Raw genomic sequence first — 25,912 nt, forward strand, 5'->3', positions numbered from 1 at the left:
TCCTGGTCCCATGAGACAGGAGAAGAACCAGGACACAGAGAACTTTGGTCCTTGCCTAGCCTTCACACCAGCCCTAGGCAGACTGCTGTTCCTCTCTGAAAAGCCCCACCATGGAAGAAGACCATTGCAGTCTGCCCCAAAATACTTCAGCAAGCTGCCCATAAGCACGCATGGTAAAGTAGGGAGAGTAGATGCTGGGCCTCCTCAGCTGATGGGTATTCCAAAATAAATGCTGCAGGAAGAGACCTTGCTCCTGTCCAGCAGCACAGCTTCAAGAGGGACATTCTGGACCACAAACTTTCCTGACCAGGTGCTGCCATGGGACCAATGCAGATTTAATCTCAGGATGACTTGACTGTTTCCTGTGGATTCACAGTGCAGGTGAAAGAATGAATTCTGAAGATCAGTTCATTCATCCTCTCTTTGTATACAGGCTGAGGGACCTGGAGTCTGGATCTCCATATGTCTAAGAAAATGGCAAAGACCATTTAATTTCTGGGTGGAGAAAGTGAGAACAGCACCTCAGGGAAACTGAAGAGCATAAAAAAAATACCCAACATTTTTTAGTAGAAATGCCACCTGGATTCTGACTCTTAGACAAAACCAGATTTGCAATGCAAAAAACAGATTTCAGAAAAGTCTAAATGCAGAAGGCTAGGAAAGATGTCAGATCTCTGATACAAACCATGGTCTGAAAATATGTGAAAGGAGTGTGGATAAAAAATGATGCTAGAGGTGTTAACCAGTTTTATGATTATTTGTCTTTGCAGATGGCAATTTTTGTCATTGTAATTTTTAAGTTGCTTCTGGACTTTTCCCTTTCACTTCCTCCCACTTAGCTGTCCTTTGCTAACCTGATGCTGCACAACACACTAATGCCCTCTGATGTGCTGAATGTGGAGAGATCCAGCTGCATATGCCATGCTTTACTGGAGGGGATAAAACCTTTGAAAAGCAGCAGTAATGGTAAATCCTTTAACATTTTCCTCTTGCCTCTTTCTCTCCCAAACTGTGTGGTTGCATTTACAAGGCAGAATTAACACCTGGGACAACACAGAGTCAAAGGATGTGGGACTCCTTCTAAGCAAAAGATGCAGAGTAGCTGTGAGACTTTTGGCACCTGGCTACAATGAAGCTTTCAAGAGCTTTTTTCTTCTGAAGGGACCTGAACTCTTGGAGATTACATACACTGCATGCTCAATTTGCACACTTAAAGAAAAATTCCCTTTTGGGCAACTGTAAAATGCATGTGTTTCAATCATTTCCCTAGCATGAATATAAGCAAAAATGAGAAGAGGGCTGCAGAGGACAACTCACAGAGGCTGGGGCTTAGTGGAAGGAACACGAAACCATGAAAGGTGTATATGTCCATATTTTCTCTCATGCAACTGGCCACTCCTAGTATGACTAATGGTGTAACTACTTAAGGACTTATTTCCACTAAAGTTTATGAAAGTTAGATCAAAACAACCCACAGTTTAAAACAGAAATGCTCACTATCTTCTGTCAACTGCAGCAGAGTATTACAGGACATGTATGGGTTTAAGCACACACACAGTTCTGTTGAATGAGATGTAACGCTTAAAACTACATGCTCACATTAACTGCTTTGCTGAAATGGGGTCTCCATCTGTCTGTACAGAGCTGCACATCCAAAGTCTTTGCAACTTTACTTTGCAGCCATTAGTTTTGGCCCCGTGGGAAGCTATTTATAAAAATCTGAATTAATTAAATCAGATCTGTACAGCAGAAAAAGGAATCAACGAAATACGGTCACTATGGCAACAAATATTTCCTGGATGTAGTGCTGCTTCTAATCAGCAGTGGTCTCCCCATGTTCCCAACAATGGCAAAAGTTGGGCTTTTCTTGTTTGTTTGTTTGTTTGTTTCTATTGAATACATCCCTACAAAGCAAGACGATAAATGTAACATCCATGTATTTTAGACAAAGGTCCCTCTTCAGTAGTATTTTACACTAGTTTTAAAATTATTAAGAACTTGAAACAGGAATCCACTGTTTTTCCTTCCTCTTACCATCCTCCTGCCTCCCCCGTACAGCCAGAGCCCCTGCTACGCTGAGAAATTCCATGGGCTCTGACTCCAAATTCAGATATTAAAGTGACTCCTTCATCACTAATATCAGCTGAGCGCAAGGCTAGAAAAATGATGGCACAAGATAACCTGTTGTTTTCAACAGACAGTCTTGGCTGACCCCTGTGTCCACGCCGAGCAAAAACAGAAAATAAAACGTGCTGACACACTGCCAGACCCCATCTGCAAAATATGCTTCTCTCCATGTCAATCACAAAACCGGGTCACTACGTGTAGTACATGGGGGAAATGTCCAAGCCCTGTCTGTGCACAGCCTCTGAACTTGCCAAACGTGGCCACAACCTTCTTGGAATTTTACAAATGCCGTGCTTTGTGGATTTGGTCATTGGTGGGTTACAGGTATCTCAGAGGGTTTTGTGAGCTTGTCTGCACTTTGGTGGAGCTCAAAGATACCGAGGTCTTCTCTGAGCTTGCTTTCTTGCTTTTTCTCCATTTTTTTTTTTTTCTCAAGTACGTAAACCAACATTTTTAAAAAGGTTTCAAGCACTAATCTTGCCCATTGCCAGATGAGAGGGCATTGCTAGGCCAGGTCTATGCTGCCCCTCTGGTTTTACTTCCCTGTTTGTTTTTGGTTTAAACAGTGGCTGCAAAGATATGGGGTCACAGTGTCTGTCTGTCCAGGCACTTCTTTCCTTTCCCTTAATAACTAGCAAATCCACCGTCAGTGTCAACCAATTGCAGCAAAGGAGGAAAGTTCTCAGAGACAGTTAAGTTTGTACAAGTTCATGAAAACAGTTCTTTAGCAGAGAAAAAGAAATCCTTTCCATGCCCTGACTGTTAGAAAAGTTAGTTCACTCTCTTGTTAGCTGTGCAAGAATCCAAATTAGCGCTGGGGCAAGAGGCAAAAAAGTACACACACATACGATTGCCTCAGTCATGGGAGAAGCTTCAGAGAGAGCTGACACCTCTTGTAGACATTGATATCAATCTGTCTGAAATCCAGCTCCATAACTCCCAGGTTGTTTGACCTTGCCAGCCTTAGATGAACAATTAAATAGTTAATATTGATCGTTAAGTCTCTTCAGTTATCTGTGTTTATTCATACATGCTGTTTTAAACTGAGCTGACACTCCAATGCAGGTTTATTTATTTATTATAATTATCATGTGATATTTTGGAGAATAGAAATCGGTTTATACAAGAGAGGCATTAGGTTTGTAAAGCTCAAGCCACTCCCTTCACACAACCAAAACCGCAGCAGAGCCATAGAGAGATGCTGAAGCAAAGGCAATGAATGGTTAGCCTCTGATTTGCATACTTCGGATTTGGATTTTTGCTTCAATGCAAGAAATTCATGCTAGGAAGAGAGCTATAACTGAAATCAGGTATTTAGAAAATCAGCAACAAAATGCTGGAACTAACACGCCTACTCTCCTTCTGATCTTTAGCTTTCAAGCCTCTCCTGATACAAGTCACCTTCTGGGGACAGCAGAGAGAGTTAAAGAAACTAATGACCGCACACCCACAACGGCACCCACAGCAGCAGTTCTGTGTGTTAATTCAGGCTGCTTTGGGAACTTACAGCAAGACTATTGGCATTACACTCTCTTATTTATTGATACAGTCTTTAAAAAGCAAATATTTCTAGTACAATTAAATGCTAACAAACTTGCCCTGTACTAAAGAATAACCTCAATTTCCCCCATGAGTATGTAGTTCATAAAAATCTGAAGTCCTTTAGGGTTGCATTAAGAGGGTACCCCACATCCAATATGGCTGTTTGTTAATGGGATGACAAGTCCAGTGTAAGGCTATCTGACATTTGTTTTCTAATGCACATACTGTTTATAAAAGAATAGTGAAAATGTAAATAAATGCAAAGGAATCCTGGGGATAGAAGATCATCTACGAAGAAAACACTTAATGAAAAACACATACTTTACTCCGTATTGTGCCGCCGACCATATATATGTTAATTATTTTAAGCCTCATTTGCCTAACTGCATGGAAACTGCCAGCATTTTAAGAACTGCTATCAGATAACTTGAAATGACATTAGCTAGACCACACAAACAGCAAACAGGCTTTAGTGACTGTATTCTTGAATACAATCTGACAAGGTGCAGCGAGGTTTTGCTGCACATAGACTTTAAAATGGCCAGACACAAACTTATCCCTACACTTCTGCAGTAAGAGAAGCATATTGCAAGTAGAAGCATATATGCAGCATATTGCAAAGATCAGGCTCTGAGAAATTTCACGTGTTAAGGACTGATCTGACATTTTAAGTTACACCCCTGCCAGTACAGGGGGTTGTTATTCCCTGCTTCTGTCTTTTTGTAGTTTGCTGTCAATACTCAATCAGCCAGACGAGGCAACTGTTGCATAATACCTGGATTTCACTTTTAGGATTGTTTCTCTGACACTTCCAGGGTCACAGCAGTACAGAGAAACCCTGAGCCAAAACTCTCTGTGCTACACACTAATGGAAAACAGTCACAGAGAGAGACAGGCAGTATGGATCTAAACTGCAGAGATACACTGAAGTCTTGAAAATGCTTCTGCATGTTGTGAACTCATTATAAGGAATTTCATTATTTTCAAGGGGCCTTCTCACGTTTCAGAAGATGCTTATTAAACAGGATGACAGCACAGACAAAGCTACTAAAACTTACACAGAACACTTTAACAGAACAGGGAAGAGAACAAAACAACCCTCCCAGAACAAAACCTGTACTTCCACCATATAACCATGCATCCTTTTGCAAAGATTTCTTCCCCTTCAATAAGATTATGAAAATATTTTCCTATCTCCCTACATAGAATATCAATTTTAAACAATTCCTCTTACTCCCTAGTATTTCACATGAACTTCTAATCTGGTTGCATTTAGCTCCTCTAGTTTTTTCAAGCTAAGTTTCCCCCAGGCCCATTTTAATAAAACCTGATTAACACACTTGAGAGTCAAACATGAACAAAAATCTCCCATTCCCTCCAAAGTATGGCATTCATGAAGATATCATGAATAAGTAAACATTGTCTAGTGTTCTGTTTCTTTTGTCTAGCATATTGGTGTTGAGAAACCTTCATTTATTTATGTTGGTATTTGATTTCCTTATTGAGTTTCAAAGATGAACAGAGAAAAATAAATACCAAGGAAATAGCTGGTAGGCTGAAACAACCAAGGTTTTTCTCATGGAGGTTAAAAAAAAATATGCTTTAATATTAAGGTTTCAGTGTCTTTTTATTTCATTTACTACACTTGCTTTCAATATAAAATGAATGACTGTGTATGACAGTACCTAGCAAGCCAATATAGCAAAATCCTATTTATCAATGTGCAGGAGTCCAATTTCTTCTTGTAATTCTGATTTAACGATACTGTATTCCAGGTCTCTAAATTGCTATTGTGCTTTTAAGTGAAGCAGTCCTGCCTAGTCCAGGCTTATTCAAATGGCAGAATATGTACAGATCAGACAGCAATCCAGTTTTGCACAGACCTCACCAAGGTCCCAGACACACTCCTACAGCTGATCCCAAATTCCCTAGGTAGACAGTGCACTGCGACATACTCGCAGTACCCAGTGGGAAGGCAATGTGCAAGAAAAGCTCAGGAAGTGAACTGATTCTCATTTACCTGACCTTGCTGATCCCTTTAACAGACTTTAGTAAAATGATCAGAACTCAGAAAATTATTGCTCAGATTCTAATTTTAAAAAGTAATGAATTGGTAAACCTCAGTGAAAATAGCAAAGGTCCTTTCCAGAGGTGCAAAAGGAGGCATTAGTGTACAACACATTTTCTATGTCCTACTTCATAACCCCACACCTTAGATGAACTGTGAAACTTAAGACTAAGGGACAAACATCACAAACCAGCCAAACAGTACTATTTTTATTCTCATGACAAACTCAGAGTCATTTTGTTTTGTTGGGTTGGATTTTTTTTACTTCTTTTTAAAGGCAAAACTCTTGTCTTTTCCAACTGAGGACAATAAGGGCTGTAAGAACGCTTAAAAACTTCACATTGCCTTTCTGAGTTGCAGCAAAGAGTATGTAGATGCTACACTGACGAAATTCCCACTGCTCAAGCAGTAACACGTTCAAACTTTCACTCGTACTGCAAAACCAAACCAAAACCAAAACAACCTGCTGCAGAGTTTTGAGGCTGTACACCTCAGGGCTAGGATCTTACAGGTTAAACAGAATTTTTGACAGAATTTTACTTCTAAATTTTGTAGGTTAAATATAGAAAGCAATGGTGATTCAGTGCAGGCAGAGCTCCTCCCTTCTGAGTCACTTCTGTTCTGGTATCACAGGAAGGTGGGAGAAGTGCTGTGTACCTGCAGGTGTCACCTCACCAAGAGAATGTACTGCAAAGATCCTGGCCTTTCAGAGGGGTACAAAGAAAGCCTGTATGATTTTTCTCAGCTAGAGGCTTATTCTACTTCAATGTTTGGGCCAAATTATGACCTACCGCATTCTATCTACCAAAAGAATTAAAAAATACCAGCCAGAACAAAAAAAAAAAACACTCTGAACCAGAAGAGATAATCTGCTCTGACAGTCCTTGAAGAAGACGAATTCTGTGTCACAGTGGAGAGCCAGCTGTACCACAGCAGCACGTGGTGAGACTCAGCACAGGCTAGTAAATCCCTCCAAGATCCTTCTGGAATAAAGGCACAGAACTACCACCACATATCACTACTTTCCTTTAACAAATCCCATCTAATCCAAAACGTGGAACCACCTAAAAGCTATTGTTGTCTTGGAGCTATTTTTAGTTGAAGAAACCAAGACTGCAAACTAAACTGGATATTAAGAAGCTCAGACTAAAAATACTTGACGGCAACATATGATATCTTTGGATCAAAAAACATGGCTGAACCGGTAAACAAGCTACATACTCCTACAACACAACTCATCAGCACATTATGTCTTGGGTGAGACCGACAATATACCGTCTATCTTGGGAGAGGACAGCATGTAAATGGGATGACTTCTGGCTGAAGTCCATTGGCCATCCTAAATGCTCTTTTCCAGCACTTGCAAAGGAAGTCTCAAGCTCTAATCTGTATCTGAGCCACAACATGAAGGACTCCTCCATGGCCCTAGAAAAAGAAGTGAAGACTAGCTCAGTGATGACAGAGCACAAATTTAATCAATCCTCTCTTCCTCTATGTGCCTTCATCCCTCAGATACCTTCAAGGGAAAGGAGAGGACAGTTCTGTGGGCAGTTCTCCCTCTCTTTCTCTGCTCACTCTGGGATAAGTAAAGATGTCCCTTGGTGAGGACTGAGGAACACTGAAACCTCCCTTTTTCTCTTAATGAAAGGTAGGCAAGTGAACATTTTGGACTCTGTTTTAATTGCCTCGCAGTTAGATGAAAGACAGTACAAACATTACAAGAAGAACTAATAAGTCCTTTAAGAGAAAAAAAGTGTTGGGTTGAACTTGACAAATGAGGATACAGTATCTGCTGGCCACAAATTAGAGCCTTTAGCTCTCTGACAGAAAAAGTGCAAGTCACTCCTCTGGAGGACTGAGAGTGCACGAGGCCACAGAGAAGGCAATTCTTGAATCCAGATTACTGCAGTACTAGAATGTTTATAGGACAGGTAAGTAGCTGCTTAGTAAGTGCTTTCCCCAGTAGCACTCCTCCAACATGGCTTAGGAACTGGAGGGGCTGAAATGTGTTGGAATGAGTTCTTTGCTTTTCTATTCACCTATCCTATACTGTTTTCCTTTCTACTAACCCTACTTCTACTAACACATGTGCACCATTCTATGAGGCTAACATCTAGCATACAGCTTGTCAACTGTTAGTTTAATCCCCCGTAATAATAACTGACTTGGGTTTAGTGGATCTGTCTTTCACCAGCATCCCCATATTTCTGTTTCTTTTTTTCCCTGTTTATATTGACTGAAGGCCAGATGTAACCTGATAGAATTTGGGTTAGTTTCTTTGCTTTTAGCAGAACTCCACCAATTTAGACTGGCTGAGATTTTTTCTTCCTCAACAATATTCTTTGTACCAGGACTTCTTCATTTGCATACAAAAGAAAAACAAGCAGTGAGTTATGCGGTTGTATCAGTCCACGCTATGTGTATATGGCTCAGAAGGCAGCGCCAAGGTTTTCTCATCAGGTATCACTATGGGGGTGGGTGTACATTTTAAAGATGCATGGGAGTGTGCTTAGCATAGAGTTATTCAGCTATTAAGCCACACAAATCAATATCGATGGGATTTTGCAAGTTTGTTACTTGTCTGTCTCTTAGTTGCCTGTGACCAGGACAGGTAAGTATGACACTCTGGTGTTCCACACTCAAATTTCTAATCTTCAGAGAGTCTGCAAATCCACATTTAGTCCTTCCCCTATGCAACTGCTTTGCTTTTTGTCAACATTAAGAATCATTGTTCTCCTGCCTCTGTGTGTGTCACATGGTGGTGTGGGAGCTTTGTGCTTTTGCAGGTTCAGCCTCTGATGTGAGCACTCCCTCCACTACAGCAGCATAGGACAACTTCAGTTCATGTCAGGCACTAGCCTCATTCTACCTTCTGACCTATTCTAGCACTGGGAAGCTCTATTCAGTATAGCACTCATGATTTGGTATTCATAAACCCTTTCCCTTGTTTGGTTGGTTGGTTGGTTTTACTACCACTCCTTTCCACGTGTTCCTCTACCAACACCATGTGCTCACTGTAACCTTTATGAATGCATTCAATCTTCTGGGTACACTTACCATTCACCCCTGCTTCACCTGACATGCCTATTACTTTCTTGTATATAGGCAATGTCTTGCATCCACAGCTTCACAAACTTTGACCATCATTTGCTGAATCACTGAAATTCTGCATCGCCTCCTTTACTGCCCTTTTAAGGGAAGAATATTCCCACCAGAAGCTACCCATGGTGGTCTACATTTGGTGATTTAATTGGGAATAAGGAGGTTAAAATAGTTAAAGATCATGTAGATTAGTGCTCAAATAATATAGCAAAATGGAGTTTGGAAAACAGCAAGATTAATAGGTTTCGGGGAAAAAAAAATCCAGTGATAAAATCTGTTATAATGGGGACAATGTCAGAAGAGAGGTGGTGGAAGCTTCCCCAGTTAGGAAATATTTAGCAGAAATTGACAATTCAAGAGTGAATCATAGATACAGATTGTACATCAGCAAGAAGAGTGAGAAGATGATGAGGTTTATAAGTTTCTCACACTATGATGTTTAAGAACGTGAGTGTATACTTACTATTGTACTTCATGCTTCTCCAGACAAAGTCAAACTGTTGACCATGTAATATACAGTCACCAGAGTAGAGGTTAGACATCCTCTCAGTAATGGGATGTGGTTGGTGGAAGAGCACAGATTAGCAGACAAAGCCGTGCCTAATGTTATTAGCTGAATGCTTTCATGGAGCTATGGCATTATGGAACTTCAGCAGAAATGTAAGTCTCAATGACCACACTGATGGTTTTACTAGGTTGACAGGATAATAATTACTTTTATTTTCAGCCCTACCTAAAATTCATGAAGTTCTAGGCATTCTAATACGACTTTTAGCAAAAAAAATGTGTGTATGTATATGTAAGCATATAGAGAAATTCCAAATCCGCTTAAATGATGGTGTACTGGATGTTCTGAAGACCACTATTATTTACTGAAATAAAGCCCTAGCAAGAATGACTGGTGTGCAATATAATCAGGGGTCTTTGTTGTTTTCAGAAGCTAATGAATGAACATATAACATCCACTTGTTTCTGACATGACAGGCATATGGTGCTCATAAATAAATAAAAAGCATGGTATTACAGTTATGCTGATACCAGTGATGGTAACATTTGGTAAGCTGGCACATTGTTTATTCTATCTTACCTTGACAGCAAAACCACAAAATCTCTGAGTAAAAACAATTAATTGTAAATGATAGCTTTTGGGGCTTCCTCCCATTAAGTCATTTTACTAGGTTCCTTTAGAACCTAGTAAAGAAACTAGGTTTCTTTAGAAAAGAAACTTGAGACCACTTTTCAATGTATAGCTTCAGATATATTTTTTTAAACCATTAAGATTATATAGATGGTAATTGTCAGCTACAACTGCCTTCAGCAACAATATCGACATTAACTGGAAGAGACTCACAGCAATATAAAAGAGTGCAGCAGGACCTAGGTGCCTGTATTCTACTTTGATTCAAAGTTGAGATCCTGAAAATGCCAAAATAGTCACATACAGAACCAATACTTCTCTCAGATTTTACAGGGTCTACTGAGTGTGGTAATTATCGGAACATGTCTGACCCAGGTTCAACTTGCAAAACTCTTTAAGGGTTTAGGAACCTCCGTTCCACATGTCTCCCAGGAATACCCTACCTATACATCCCTCTTGGTACATGTTCTCACTTCTTGCTTGAACTGTCACTCTTTCACCAGTGGCATCATGACTGCAAAATTTGCAGGCTATAGGAATAAATGTCTTTCTTTCACACTTGCATTCCAAAGTCACAACCAGATCCCCAGCAGTAAGATGCTGTACAGTCCATGACTTTAAATCTTCAAACCCTTTAGTCTGACTGCAAACTTAGGCAGACATCCAGCATTCCCAGGTAAACACTGTCCAACAAACAACTAACTCCAGTCTTATTCTCATCTCAGAATTCATCCAACTTCATCAGTTTCTTGTGGTACCTAGAGGTGCCATAAATGAACCTCTCTCTTTAAGCTTCACAGTACTGAACCCTAGCCCTAGCACAAAGACACAAGCTGTAATCAAGCCAGAACATATCCAAACTGGGTGATCTGAAAGAACTACTCTCCTGAGGTGTTTCAGGTCTTAACCTTTGTATTAAGACTAGTCTAAAATTTGGAGCTAACATATGGTTTAGGAAAGAAGTATACAATATATTCCTGAACATTAAAGTGTTCAAATGATCTTAATTCACTTCCATATGACAGAGATCACCTCTCTTTGGATAAACCTAGAGTTAAGTGATAATTAAGACTGAGAAACAGTTGGAAAATATTTTTATTTCTGAGGGCTGCTGAAGTAGTATATAGACTGGTGCCGGTAGCACCAAACAGGCCCCAATTCTGTCATAAGATATTAAAGATCATCCATCCAAGAGCTGGAGGCCTGTGTTTGTTTTTCATAGGGTATGCCATGCAAAAAATAAAGGCTTGTGTTGACAGTGGACTGAATGGACTAGTTAGTGGCAGAATGGCAAAGTGTCACCTCTCTGGGATTTAGGTTAGGATTCCAGAGGGATCCTAAAGCAGGAAAATTGTACCCTAGAATCTGCCAGGACCACCAAAGTAGGAAGAGACAGACCTGATGCTGGCAAGATTGAAAGGGAAACCTGAGATTTGAGGAATCACCGCTCCTGTGGTAGTGTTAGTGACACAGCTGGGTTAGAGGAAACAATGGGCTGGAGAACTGTTCTTATTAGGATGTCTATCTTAAATTGAGAATGCTGATACAGTAGTAGAATGGTTGTAGCATAGTTTACAGGATACACTTTGACCTGTTAATGGCCAAGTTCACTTCTGGTTTTAGAAAAAAAGGATATGTTAGCCTGCCAGAATAAGGTGAAAACTGTACTGTACAGACTTTGGATCATAGCAGTAACAATTCTTGTGTTAAGGCTACAGTTAGTGTTTGATTTAGGGACAGAGTTAAGGTCTGAGAGAGAACTGGATGGAGAATTGTGAGACAATCTTAATTCTCTATGGAATATCGAACAAGGACAGTACTAGTGAGCCTGCGCAGGATACTCACAGCAACTCTTTAAACTATGGTTAGGTTGAAGACTGGGATTATGTTATGAGAAAAATGACATTACCGAATTGTGGTTCCAGGAGTTTTGCAATGGCTGGGGTACCAGTGACAGTTATGGTTCCATTTCGGGTCAGGAAAAGAAGGGCAAGGACTGCTGATATTATATGTAAATCCTGTAGGTGCCACTGCAATAGAGTGATGACTGGCACACAGAAAAGTCTAATGGGCAACAATCTGGTCTGAAGATACATTTTCAGTTCTTGTAGGGTTTGTAAGTCTGTAGCATGAAGGTAGTAGTGCATTGCAAGTTAGGTCTACTGCTGGGGGGGCTACCTGTCTTAGTTTAAGGATATGTTTGGCTGGAATTAGATTTGTCCCTTAGGGAGAAGGACCAGAAAAGGCTTGCTAATTACAGGAACCTGCAAAAATAGTAAGCAGACTAGAGACATCTGAGGTAAATAACTGGGGGGGGGGAGAGGGCGGTGCTTATCAAGAAATGCATCCTGGACCTCAAGTTAATGATGGTATTGTGGTTGTGTTTGGATTTGTGATGGAAGGACGCAGACTAGAGCAAGGGCTGCCTTAAACCCTATCTAAATGCAAGAAGTTTGTCCTTTGTTCAGACATAGATGTGGAAAGTTACGGTTTATTTCTGGATCCTGGAAGACCTGCTGTTGCTTTTAGACCAAAAGGCTAAGTTTGGGGTTTGGGTCTGTCAAAGTAATCAATCTTTCACTTTGGCTGAAAGAGGTGAACTCCTAAATACACCTACAATTAGGTTTGGAGTAGTCAAGTGTTGCTTTTCCGGCCTTACTACAGGAGTTAGTGCAATGACTGCAAAACTAAGCTAATTCACTGTTCCTAAAGATGCTACACAACATGCAGGAGAGCTGGGTACAGCAAGGGAAATGAAATGTGATGAGATGGGCTATGTGAAGTTTATCTTTCAGGTCCACAAGGAGCTGAGAAGTGAGTTGTGTGCTGCAGTGCTCTACTGAGTGATCACCTTTAGTTTGGCTAGTATTTAAGTTCAGGTCATTGGGCCAGAGTTTAAGGTTATGATTAGCCCTTAGAATAGAAGCAGCTGGGGTATAGGTTTTAACACGGTGTTCTAGACCAACATGAGAGCCATGCTGGGAGAAATTTTGGAGCAGTTAGGCTGGCCTAACTGGATTCAGGCCAAGGTTAAGGCCTTGAACTGGAAAGCAACATCTACATCTGGATCCTGCTAGGGTTGCCAGGCTTCAGCCTGAGTTAGTCCTAACATATTAAACCAAATGATTTCATCTGGAGAATCTGAAGGATCAAGTAGAGATTAGTGTCAGCGTGGCCTCGTATTGTATAGGCCATTAGAATTGAGATGATGACTGCTGAAAAAATCAGATGGAGGCAAGGTCAGATAAGGGGCAAGCAGGGCCCAAGTTTAGGGCTAAGTGTTGTCATTATGGTTAATGTTTGATAATGGAGGGGCTGAAGAACCTTGAAGTCCCTCCTGCAGCTGAGGCATTGATCTTTTTTCTAAAAGAGAAAGGGACTTGACAGGAAAAAGTCTAACAGACAGAGGAAGTAGAAGAAAGCGGGAAAAGAGACACCAGTATAGTATCAAGAATTTGGGACCACAAGGGAATGGTTTAGAAGTGTATACACATGTGCACATCTGTTTTCCCCAATCTTTAACCTTCCTCCCATCCTTCCTGTCTCCCTGTGAGTTTCCCTTCCCCCCAACTCCCACAGTCCTCTGCCTCTCCATGTCACACAGACCTTCCTTTTTGTTTCTCTGAGTGCTTCCCATTTCCAGAACAGAGCAGAGGCATCGAGAGAAAACCAAGGGAACCAGCTTTACCATACTGTGTCCAAGCCAATTACAAGAAACACAACCACCATCAGCACTGCAACAACAATAATGGAATTCCTGCGGCACGGTAGCCTTGCTGGCCTGGTAAGTGAGGGTGGCAGGGGTTTCACTACAAGCCTGCAGGGAGGAATGGAAGCATTTGCGGACTGCCAGCTCCCAGTGAGCAGGCCCTGCACGCAGGCTCTCCTGCTGGCGGGACGGCTGTGACCCCAGAAGACCCTGCCTCCCGGCACCTCCTTTTCGCTTAGCCCCGGGGCAAACCTGCCTCGGAGGCACCAAGCCTCCCCGCGGGCCCTTCTGGAGCAGCCCCTTTGCCCGGCGGCTCTAGGGGCTGTCTCCAGCCGCACCGGGAGGTATCCAGCTGTTCCCAACAGCTGTGTGTCAGCCCCGGCTGGGCCGCTACCGAGGGCGAGGTCCGCCCCGCCGCCGTCCCCGCCCCTGAGAGAAGGAGGAGGAGGAACCAAGAGTGCCCGACCCGGTGGCTTTTAGGGGGGGAGGCCACTCAGTTGTTAGAGCCCAGGCCCTGCGCTCGTCTTCCAGCTTCTGCTTCTGCTCGCTTCCAGCTCTATACTCGCCAGGCTGCTGCCCGGCCTCCCCTCCTCCTTTTTCTGGTACCTACCTCAAAACCTCCGGAGGCTGCGGGGCTCTGCTCTTGAAGGAGGAGGAAGCTGGGTTTGCAAAAGCAAAAGGGAATTGCATTGTAGCTGGGTAGCTGGCGGGAGAGGGGAGGGGGGAAGAGAGGAGGAAAAGAAAAATAGGAAAGGCAACAAGAGCGGGGCGGACTCTGGAAGCGGGTCTCGCCGCGCAGGACCCGCACGCCCCGGCGGCCACGCGTGGGTGCAGAGCGCGGCGCGGCGCGCAGGGCCGGGCGGAAGATGCACACGACGCAGAAGGACACCACTTACACCAAGATCTTCGTCGGGGGCTTGCCCTACCACACCACCGACTCCAGCCTGCGCAAGTACTTCGAGGTCTTCGGGGACATCGAGGAGGCGGTGGTCATCACCGACCGGCAGACGGGCAAGTCCCGGGGATACGGCTTTGTAAGTGCCGCGGCGCGGCGGCGGGGGGCTGCCGGGCAGGGGGCAGGTGGACCTGGACCGGCTGCACGGGCATTGCGGAGAAACTTCTGCGGGGCCGCTGAAAAGCAGCCGGGCACCACGGGGGATGGCGGGGTGGGGAAGGGGATCGGGCGTTTGGGGTTTTGCTTTTCTCTCTGCTTTTTTTTTTTTTTTTCCTTCCTCTCTCTGCTGGGGAGTTTGAGAGAGGTGGGGGGGAGGTTACTGGCAAAGGAGATTGAGGGGGGAATTGCCTCATTTCTCACAGCGCCGCCAGCGCGCCTGTTGCTCCCTGATACGGCCGCGGGGGGGGTTATCGGCCGGCGGCGGAGCTCTGCCCGCGTCCTCCGCCCTTCCCCGGCCCTGGCGTCCCGCGCCCCTCGGCGGGCGGGACGCGGACGGGGCCGGGGTCCCCTCGCCGCCCCAGCTGTCCCCCAGCGCCGCCCGGGGGTTAGCTGAATTGCTGCGGCGGGTGAGAGGCTTCTCCTGCCCCGCGGAAAGAGACCTAATACACAGCATCGCCCGTTAAGGTCACCATGGCTGACAGAGCTGCTGCGGAAAGGGCGTGCAAAGACCCCAACCCCATCATCGACGGCAGGAAAGCCAACGTGAACCTGGCGTACCTGGGTGCCAAGCCGCGGATAATGCAGCCAGGTGAGGAAGCGGCCCTCGGCGGCTTTTCTGCCCGTGCCTCAGGTTTCCAGAGGGACTAGAACTTTAAAAAGACCGTGCTGTCCTGCACTCCCTGAAATACTCACCGTTTGTTGGGTGGGCTTGGTTTTGATTTTTAAATGCAGCATGTAGTGACTTTCGGGCCATTTTGTACATGTGCCTCATTTAAAAACCAAAAGCAATCAGAGATAAAATATCTGTGGTTCTCTGGGAACACTTGCACAGCTCAGACACTTCATTGGTTATTCCAGCTGCTGGGAATGTAGCAGCACTGACCATTTACAGTATCATTGCAGGGAAAGATTGGCCTAGGAATGAATCCCTTCCAATGTGTGCGGTCTTATTAATACAAACAATATCTTAATGCAAACTCCTCAAACAGATGGGAGCTATTATGCAGGCTTTAAAATGAAATGGCTCTTCCTAAGACCACATCTGAGCCAATGTGATGTCCTAGCCACTTCCCAAACTGCTGCTTTGCAGTGGGAGCGACGGACCTCAAAATGCGTGCACGTTTGTGCTCTGAAGAATGCTGCTCTGAATTCCCCTGTGCTTCACCTGAGAAACGCTTGTGTGAGTAATTAAGTGCCTGCTGCGGAAAGAAGGGGTTCATGCTTGAGGAACAGAAATGAAGTTAGAATTTAAACCCCATGCTAAGTCCTCACAAGTAGAGATGGCTCAAATTTAAGGTTGTACAAAGTACACATATACACTGATGCATAGAAAGTACCATCTAATCCTTCAGAGGCTAAAGTTAGGAACCAGAATGGAGCACAAAATAAAATGTGATAAAAACCTTGAGTTTGTTGTTTAGAAAAAGACATTCTTCTAAACATCTCTAGGAAGGTGTGCACTTCACTGGTTTAAGTTTTGGATGCACATGTGTGTGTATGGATTGATACATTTTGTTTTTTAATTTTTGGTTCTAGAGCCTTCCAGATATTGTCACTGGAGGTTGTTAGTGAAGGCTGCTACTTTGCATTTGTATGCATGTGTATATACAGCAAAATCAGTGGTCAAAAGAACATCAATACAGAGACTGTCATATGGTTTTGTTGGTAGGTTTTGCCTTTGGTGTCCAGCAGCTTCATCCAGCTCTCATACAAAGACCCTTTGGGTAAGTCTGTTCAATGGGACTTCAAACAGGGGTGGAAAAGTCTTTTTTTTTTTTTAAAAAAAAAAAAAAGGAATGAAAAAATATGATCCTTGAAGGCCTTTTGCAGTAGCATCCTTAAAACTGACCAGCAGTGATGAAGTTCTGATGCTTATAAATGTATTCCCATAAATGCACTCACCTTTTTGGTCATGTTCTAAATGCCACAGCCGAGTCAAGTTGTGTGGGATGTTTCCCTTCCACCTAAGCAGTCCAGTCCCGTATGACCCTATGATAAAACAAGGAGGTATGACTTGATGCAAGATTGCTGTGCCCCATTTCTCTTTTTTCAGCTTGACTCAATGTTATTTATCTCTTTCTAATCTGACAGGGATCGTTTACAGTTAAGATAACTGATCAGAAGGATATGATGATAAGAGGTGGAATAGTTCTGTTTGGAATTAAACTCTGTAACCAGTAGACTCAAACACAAACAAGCTAAAATGGTGATTAACGATGCATGTATGTTTTTTTTCATATAGTCAATAGACCTCCGTGTGCTTTTTTTTATTTATTGATTTATTACAGTAATGAAGTGGTGTTGATAGCTAAACTGTGTGCTTTTCTTTAATTGAAAGAGCTGTAGTGAAAGTTTTTTGGGGGGCTCTTTTTAATTTTGTTTTTGTTGTTGAGGAGTGACTTTGCCATGGGGAGCAAAGGGCCTTTTGTTTTGGTTTTTTTTCCTTGCTTTCAAGCTGTAGCCTGTGACTTTTTTAACCATATTTTGTAGTGAGTGCTAAATTGTGTGACTTCTTGGTTTTTTAAGTGAATCCACTTATTGCTTGCATGTTCATAACTGGGGGGGGGGGGGTGTTCTTCTTGGGAGGGGTGTGGAGCTCCTTATTAACAATGTGAGTCTATTTGGGCTTTCTAATGTGAAATTATTTTCCTCAATCTCGTTAATATGTAGTGCATTTCTCCTTTACTTGAATATGCTATTTCAAAGTAGAGCTAACTCTTGCTTCTTACAGGCACGTAATTGGGAGGTGAAGTCTGCTTTAAACTTTCCATACAGTGTCACTTCACTAATGCACACTGACTGAGAAACTCATTGCAAAATAATGTATTTTGCTAATTAATGAGTAAGCTAACAGTAAAGTAGGGAAAATGTGTCACAGATGTATTTTGTTTATTTGACTAGATTAGCTTTAGAGTATTGTACCTATCTGTTATTGAGCAATGGTAGTTTGATTTGTCAAATTGGTAGGAAACAGTTCCTGTCCTCAAAACTGTAGGAGAAAAGTTTTCCTGGGAACTTTATGTACTTTTAAAAGAGAGTGTTGATTCTTCTGAGGCACCTAGGGAGGATGTGGAAAACATTTTGACTTTTTTAATCTTCTTACAATTATCCTCTACCGTATTTTGTTTAACGTCTTTGAAGTATGAGGAGATGATGGCGTATATGCAGTGGTCGGTTTGTGATCAGGCAGGAGGTGCAGCGTGCCGTCTCCAGAGCTGTTAAAGTACTTCTTGCAAAGAGGAACCAGTGGCTTGCATGGGGATCAGCCATGGAGAGGCTGAGTATTTGCTGAGCACAGTAGAAAGGGAGAACCTGTAGCAATCCCTTGCGTAAAGGACTGTGCAAATGTAGAGCCCGCTCTGGCTTTCCTTACCCATAGCCAGCAACAGATCATGTAAAATGTGCTTAAGTCAGGGAAATTCTTCCAGGAGGGTGAATAAGGTTTTGTATCTAATGCAATGTACATAAATCTGAAGAAAAGGAATGTTGGTGGCATTTTTAATCCTTGGCTTTTGCCTTTCTCTCACTATGTGCAAACAAAGATTACTAATCCTGCTTCCTCCTCAAAATTTCCAGTGTACCTTTTCTGAAGAATGTAGATCAGATTAAGAAGAACAGCATCCATTAGGATGACTAAAAAACATCTTCTTTCACTATATTCCTTGACAGTAAGAGGGCTTGATTCAGTGCTTTCTTGAATCTTCTACTAAAGAGTTCACTTTTAGAGGATGATACATGGATTGCATTGAAATACATGGTCACCTTAAAGCCTTTCCTCTTCCTCTTGAGCAGTTGCACTTTTAAAAGCACACTTTACTAACATGCTGTGTAAAATGGTTTGCACTGGTGATTCACTGCCAATACTCTGCTAATGCATACAGAAAGCCTCCAAATGGTTGGATTTTTTGTTTCTTGTTTTGTTGTTTTTTTTTTTCCTATCAGAATGCAGGTTAGTGAGGTGCTGCCATGCTCTGGTATGGGCAGCAGTGTTTTGATACAGTTCCCCGCCTACCAAAGTAGAAACTTAAAATAAGTGGATTATGTTGCATTACTTTCCGTACCTTTACTGAGAAGATGCAGAAGTACAATATTCTGAATTAAGTACATTATTTTGGTGGAGGGAGACAGAAAGTAGATTAGCTTCCACAAATGAAGCATTTAAAATGCTGGGAATTTTTCTTTATTTAGTGCTGCAGAGGTTCGTTTATCCCCCAAATAACACGTCTCCCTGATCTTTACATTCAGCATCTATCTTCTTGTTAATGTGCTTCGTAGAAAGCTGTTTGGTCACAGCACTGGTTGTCTATACAGCTCTGTTTTCAGGATTGTTTATTAAAGTACTATCTCAGGATTCAGTAGGAATTTATGGAGGGGGAAGATGACTTTGCCTCCAAAGATAGCTTTTCTCATTTTGTTTATGTAATTTTTACTTTAATATTGGTGGGAAAATATGGGGTTATACAGAGGTGCTGGTGTAGGATGCAACTTGTTATGTTGGAGAGATTTTTTTTCCCTTTATTTTCTGTCTAAAACTTGTTCCTCGATCAAAATGAGAACATTCCTGCTGATTTTAGTAAGACCAGAGTTAAATCCAAAGTTACTAAGTTCATTATCAAATGGTTAGCTGATACTATCCGCTTGGTATTATCTTCAAAGAGATAGGCAATTCTGGCTTTCCTGACCAAGAAGGAAAAGCCTTCTCTTGAGTTTATGATCAAAATACCTGCCTAATGAAAGACTAATACCAAACTATGGATAATCTGGAAAGAGGGAATGAATCCAGAACACTCAGAAGTTAACCTGCCGAATGCTAAATGTCCTTTTAGTGATACCAGACACAAATTTAAAAGGAAGCATATGAAGGGTCTTGAATGTCTTGATGCTTATGTAACCTATTTCAGCTATAAGGAAAGCTACGCATTGGTGAAAATTTACTCCTTAACTGTGCTTACAAAACCAGGCGATGACAATGAAAGGCCAAAGCAAAACAGTCTTATCAAAGTTAAATACCTAATTTCACAAGAATTTAACACCAAAAGTTAATGATGTGCTACTACTGATAAATTTCTTCCCTTGAAACAAATAGCTCTCACTTTATTATTGCTTGTAGTATTATTTTTGAGGTCTTAGTTAAATATAAATCTTCTGTTATAACAACAATAAAGGTCTTAAGGCACACAGCATGAGTGTATGTCATTCAATTTTGAATATCCCAAAGCTACAGTTACTGCTAAAGTTAAATGTGGCTTCCCTTTTCCTTTATTGCAAAAGCATAAAACAGTAAATACACGTTCTAAAATAAAAACTAGTGCCCAGAAAGAAAGCTTAGACCGTGTGTAATTCTCCCACTCTTGCTCTCAAAAGTAAAGCAGCAGCCTTTATTTAAAATTAAGGATACTAAGGATATCTAGGGTAATTGGGAATTGCTTTTTCAGCTTTTGACCTGGCAGAGCATAAAAGCGGTTGGGTTCTGAATGGCTGAGATCTACATGTGATGGCCTGTGCAGTAGGTAAAAATTTACTTTGGCCATATAAAGCCATTTTACTTGACTCAAAACAGTTGTAGCATGACAGATGATCAAAAATAGCCCCACTGCAGCTTATGCTGTCAATCATCATGTGTGAAATGGCATGGTGGTGAGGAGCCTGCACAGGGTTTATGTTTATTGTAGGGTAAGATGTGGCAAACAGATAATGTTTCATAACTTCACCACCTGTTAGTTTCTTGGCTTAAATAAAATAAGTCACAAGAGTGTAAGTGGGAGCACATGTATCTCTCTCTCTTGTTCAAGGATATGGCCAAGTGACCTAATGTCTTCAGAAAATCTTACTAACATCAGTTCAAGTCAACACAAGCGGCTACATAAGCTTGCTTACTGTCTCTTCTGTTAAAATTACCCTCTTTCATAACTGCTGTATATAAAGATTCCTTTGATGTGGTGTTAAATGGACTCTTAATGATGCAGAAGAGGCTCTTGGTGACTTCAGATTTGGTTTTATATACCTCTTTCCTTAATACTTAAAAAATTTGTTGTTATATTTATTAGGATTGTACTTGATTGGTGACCAATACAAACCGCTTGTTTATGCTCATCCATTTTGTGTGGAGAGCTCAGGTAATGATGTGTATTTAAATGCACAGAGCCAGCTTTTAAGTATGCTTCAAATGCACTTCTGGCTAATCACTTCATAAATTAGGTGAGTGTTAAAAACCCAATTTATGGTTTTGTTTTATGTTTTCTTTCCTTTCCCAATCCCTATTTGTCACTCCTTTTTTTTTTCTTTTTATTTCATTTCTCCCTTTACACAGTAGGAAATTAATTTCATTGACATGTTGGGTTTTTATGATTGTGGTGTTCATGTCTTAAACACAGCAACTGAACATTTCTCTCTGATAATATTCCTAGTCCATCAACTAAGCTCCTTTTTTTCTTAAGAAGAAAACCACTCTGTTCTAAAGCCTGTCATTTACTTTAAACTATGTTTTGGTATTTATATAGTTAACAGCGTCCCTTCTGATTGAAATGTTTCTTTGTTGACCATTTAAGTAAATCTTGAAGTTATTTTAAAAATGAAACAAACAAAAAAAGCCCTCTTTCCATAAATCTTGAATTTGGAGAAAAGATGTCCGTTTTTACCGTTGCAATTTGCATCTGTGCTTACAGTGTGCTAAAAGGTTGCTGCAGTCTTCAGAGTTCTCTGTAAATGTAAAGCTCAGTATGAAAGAGTAGTAAATCTGCACAAGCAGTTTTTCATGGATTTATAAAGATTCATTGACAGAAAAAGAGTTGTATATATGAAGGACTTCTCTGTGGAAATCCAGATGCAAGACAGGGTTATAAGTGTAAAATGAGAATTATACTGAGTGTATTATTTTTTAAAATCATATTATATGCTAAAATACAACTGTGAGATGAACTTGCATGTACAGTTATGTGCTAAGACAATGATATGACCGATTTCAAAACTGAAGGGCTAAGTAAACAAGCCAAGGCAGCAAGTTTTGTAACTTGGAGAAGATGGGAAAAGTGTGTATTGATCTGTTCAGAACGGTTATTTCTTAAGCTGTAATTTTATCTATTTTTTTTTCTGCTTTTGTTAAGCACCAGATCTATTTAAACTTAATCCTATGCCCACCTCCCAAAAAACTCTATGCTGTATGTCTTGCATAGAAATAAACAAGCTGGCACAAAACAGGACATCAGTGGCCTGATAATCAAACAGGTTTGACCCTTGTGTCCTTACCAACTTTTTGTAAAAGTGTGATGCACATGTACTTAGGAGTCACTGTTACGGATTTTAATAGCATCTATGTAGCTTCCCCTCAATGGCCTCTTGTGACGGAGTGAGCTGCACTATCGTTCGTTTGGAAAGTGTGATTCTTGCTGTGTTTACCACACTTGTGAACTTTATTTAAACTCCTTTGTCGCCTGTGTTGGTTTTTTTCTTATTTTTAATAAGGGTGACTGAGGTTGCAGAGAAATTAATGTGTGCTGAGTCTGCATAGCAACTTAAGTAGGGTTGCCACAATACACTCTGTCCCCACCTCCCTGAGACGACTTTACTTTGTTGCCTTACTGGCTATTGTCAAAGTCATTATAGTAATGCTGTCAAACCGCTTACTTACTAATAATAAAAGTATTGCAGGAAATAATTTTACTAAGAGACAAGTAGTTAAGTGAGAAGCAGCATAATGAAAATGACTTAGAGGTGATTTGAAAAGCAAGTACCGCAATTTTTCAGATGGAATAATCAAGGTTAATCCTTTAGAGTTGTCTTAAAACTGATATCAGTAATCCTGGTCCATCTAACAATTTTAATAGCATTAGTTATAATATCCTCAAGGAATATTAAACACTCCTATTTAATTCAGCTATAATGCTGTGCTTTGGAGCGATGCATCTCTTCGGGCCAGTGAACTGATAATTGGTCCATTGAGTCTAGCTATTGTGGCAACCCTATGCACATAACAACAACTAAATTGAGTTTGTTTTAGTTCGGAGTATGGATATGATGCTTAGGCACGACTCATGTATCGACTCTAACTCCCTCTCCCATCTTTCAACAGGATACCTGCTCACTATGTCTATCCACAGGCTTTTGTGCAGCCTGGAGTGGTAATTCCCCACGTGCAGCCCGCAGCAGCCGCTGCTTCTACAGCGCCCTACATCGATTACACCGGAGCTGCGTATGCCCAGTACTCAGCCGCTGCGGCCGCCTATGAGCAGTACCCATATGCTGCCTCACCGGCTGCTGCTGCCGGGTATGTGGCAGCGGGGGGCTATGGCTACGCGGTGCAGCAGCCCATCACTGCAGCAGCGCCTGGGACGGCTGCTGCGGCCGCTGCTGCTTTTGGCCAGTACCAGCCCCAACAGCTGCAGACAGACCGTATGCAATAGCAGGTGGACTCCAGAAGGAAGCTCTTTCTTTCTCTTTCTCTTTTCAGCCTTCCAGTATAAGTAGTTAATCAGAGACAATTGGTATTAAGCAAGGAGCTTTAAGGAAAGCGATGCTATTGCGAAACTAAAGATTTTTATTCCACTGTCTTCATACAGTATTGCATCCAAACCACCGTGTTGCTAGAGCGGAGGGGTAGTGTGGCATGTGTAGTTTCAAGTATCGAGCCAGAAGAAAATGGGAAAAACAATACTGTACTGTCATGAAAGAGTGGCAGGAGTAGCAATGGGACTTCATATTTTCAAACAAAAAAAGAACCAACCAAGAACCAAAAAAAGCAAAGGTGTATTTTTTACAGTATCAGGGAAGCAAAACTGCCTTTTATAAGTAAAAAAAATGGTATTTGAAAACTTTGAACCAGGGAAAAAACTGAGTTAGCAATATGTAATCTCTATCCATTTTAAGAGGAAACAAGCTTAAAGCACTGATTGTCCTTTCTAGCTTTCAGAAATTGTCTTCATGAGATAGTACGTTCTCTCTGTCTCACTAATGGGCATCGAACAACCCAAGGAAGATGGCCGGCTAGTAAGATGGCGGACAGGCACCAAAGTTATTTTCTTCTCTGTCCTCTGGATGAGTGGAACTATGGAGCAAGTGATGTGGAAGTAAGGGGTGCAACAGCTGTAGAGACAATCAATAACACAGACAGTTCTGGACAGAACACATCACTCGTGCTCATGTGATGAGCTTGTCACATCCTAATCCCTCCTCCCATCCCGTTTCACTTTTGGGAAACTTTAACTGCTGGTGTCAGCTATTCTGATTCTAAAATAGGATCAGCCCTTTACTACAACAGCCTTCTCTTTCTATTTATTGCATCTATTCGTAACGTGAATAAAGGCAGGAAGAAGCTTAATGAATTAAAACCTTTTAAGAACTGTTTTAAGGGAATTCTAGTTTCTGAAACCATTTGTACGATTTTATTATCTTTTTCAGGATTATATTTAAAATATTTATTAGCAAACATACAGTACACAAACAGCGACTTTTGTTACCAAGACTGCAGTTCTTGAAGGGTTAATGGTATGTGATTTATACTGTGCCTTAATTGTTATGCTATTTAAAAAGAAATATTTATTTTGAAAGTTTTACTATGCTGCACTCTAAAGAAAGCGACTTTAGATGTGACACTGTAAAATTATGTATTCATCTCATGGCATAAATTATTTAGTAGGCTTAGATGTAGCATATTAAATATTAACCTAATTAACTAAGGATGTTGACTTGGATTTATTTAAATTCAGTATGTGCACTGTATGAGGGTACTCTTAACACTTTTTTAGGTTTTTACATAAAAAAAATCTAGTTCATTCTTTTTCCCTTTACTAGTTTTTCATGTAGACCTCTCAAACACATTTGTGCTGTTTTCTCACTCATCTGTATGTAGACTGACTATTTTCCCCTTTGCTAGAAAATGCTGCTTTACATTGTCCTGTGAAACTACAATACTTGCAATTTTTATTCTTGACCGAAATGGAATTTAATATTTTACACTGTATCAGATTTTTTTATACTTGAACAATTTCATACAAGGGAAGACAGGATAGCATTTTTATGGACTTTATCCAATGTCACTGGATTTATTTTAAGTATTCGGAATACTAGCCAGTGTTATAATGTAGACATGACTCTCCTGTGCGTATTATTTATTCAGTCTGTATATTGCTTTACAACATTTCAGATCTCTTGATCTATTCACTAGTATTAAAACAATTAAAAAATGTTGTCGCATCCGTCTAGTGATGTTCTTGCTTGAGTTGTCATAGATCTTGTTTAGTTAAAATTAAGGGGGTGGCAACCTTTTATGTAATTTTCCTGGTCTGTGGGCTGAATAGCAGCATAGGCCCTGACTTGAAATACATAGACTGATATGAACTATATTAAATGGAGGAAATCCCATAGAGAAGATCTATCTAGAGAGTTACCATAAAACAATTCAGAGTGGAAAGGACTTCAGGAGGTCCCAGGTTGCTTATCACTTTGTCCAGTCAGGTCTTTAAAATCCTCCATGTGGAGACTGCACAACCCCTCTCAGTAATCTGTGCCACTACTTACTATTCTCATACTGTCATTTCTTTTTTTTTTACCATCTATCTAGGCAAGCTTCTCCTGTTCTTTTATAACCTTCATCTCTCATTCTTCGGCAGAAAGCCCAGCCATATCTTCTTGGTAACCTCCTCTTAGGAACTGGAAAGTTGCTGTTTTCTTCTGCAGGCTGAACAAACCACAATGCCTCAGCCTGTCCCCACAAACCTCAAGCTGCAACCTCCAGCCATCCTGTTGGCCCTCCAATGGAGTCATTCAAGTTTATCAACTTTCATGTACTTCATGTACTTTCATGTACTTCATGTACTTTCATGTACTGGGGGACTCAAGACTGGACCCACTGTGCCAGCTGTGGTCTAAGGAGTACTGACTAAAAGGGAATAATCAGTTCCCTTGATCTGCCATCTGTGCTCCTGTTGATACAGTCTGATGTACTTTCATTGCTGCTAGAGTTTACCACTGACTCCTGGTCATTGCTAAAGATATCAGATAGGACAGACCCCCAAGGAACTCCACTGTAACCACCCTCTGGAGAGAGCATGAGCCCTTCTGGCAAATGATCTGCTCAGTTTTTTGCTTATCTAGACTGGGCCATCTGAAGTTGGATAC

At 41.4% G+C, this 25,912-nt stretch overlaps 1 protein-coding gene across 3 annotated transcripts; it reads left to right on the plus strand.

The window, feature by feature from the left end:
• The first annotated feature begins 14,232 nt into the window (after positions 1–14,232).
• Positions 14,233–24,988, plus strand: RBM24 (RNA binding motif protein 24). Of its 3 annotated transcripts, XM_057424367.1 has the most exons (6): positions 14,233–14,720; positions 15,266–15,389; positions 16,470–16,524; positions 21,973–22,024; positions 22,869–23,063; positions 23,699–24,988. In XM_057424367.1, the coding sequence occupies exons 1-5, from the start codon at positions 14,553–14,555 to the stop codon at positions 23,022–23,024; spliced, it is 555 nt and encodes a 184-aa protein (XP_057280350.1). In that variant the 5' UTR covers positions 14,233–14,552; the 3' UTR covers positions 23,025–23,063; positions 23,699–24,988. The 3 variants fall into 3 exon arrangements, with proteins under 3 accessions (XP_057280350.1, XP_057280349.1, XP_057280348.1); XM_057424366.1 differs by lacking the exon at positions 21,973–22,024; XM_057424365.1 differs by lacking the exon at positions 21,973–22,024 and having other exon boundaries at positions 22,869–24,988.
• Positions 24,989–25,912: the final 924 nt, after the last annotated feature.

The sequence above is a fragment of the Pezoporus wallicus genome, unplaced genomic scaffold, assembly GCF_028554395.1.
Source record: "Pezoporus wallicus isolate ANWC-B61680 ecotype Strahan unplaced genomic scaffold, APGP_CSIRO_Pwel_v1 contig_5485, whole genome shotgun sequence".
Classification (NCBI taxonomy): Eukaryota; Metazoa; Chordata; class Aves; order Psittaciformes; family Psittacidae; genus Pezoporus; species Pezoporus wallicus.

What these genes read in the sequence shown, in the direction of transcription:
- RBM24 (XM_057424365.1), top strand. Translation starts at nt 14,553, where the DNA reads ATGCACACGACGCAGAAGGACACCACTTACACCAAGATCTTCGTCGGG. An exon ending in AGTCCCGGGGATACGGCTTT is followed by an intron (nt 14,721 to 15,265) that starts GTAAGTGCCGCG and finishes TCGCCCGTTAAG; the next exon opens with GTCACCATGGCTGACAGAGC. An exon ending in GCCGCGGATAATGCAGCCAG is followed by an intron (nt 15,390 to 16,469) that starts GTGAGGAAGCGG and finishes TTTTGTTGGTAG; the next exon opens with GTTTTGCCTTTGGTGTCCAG.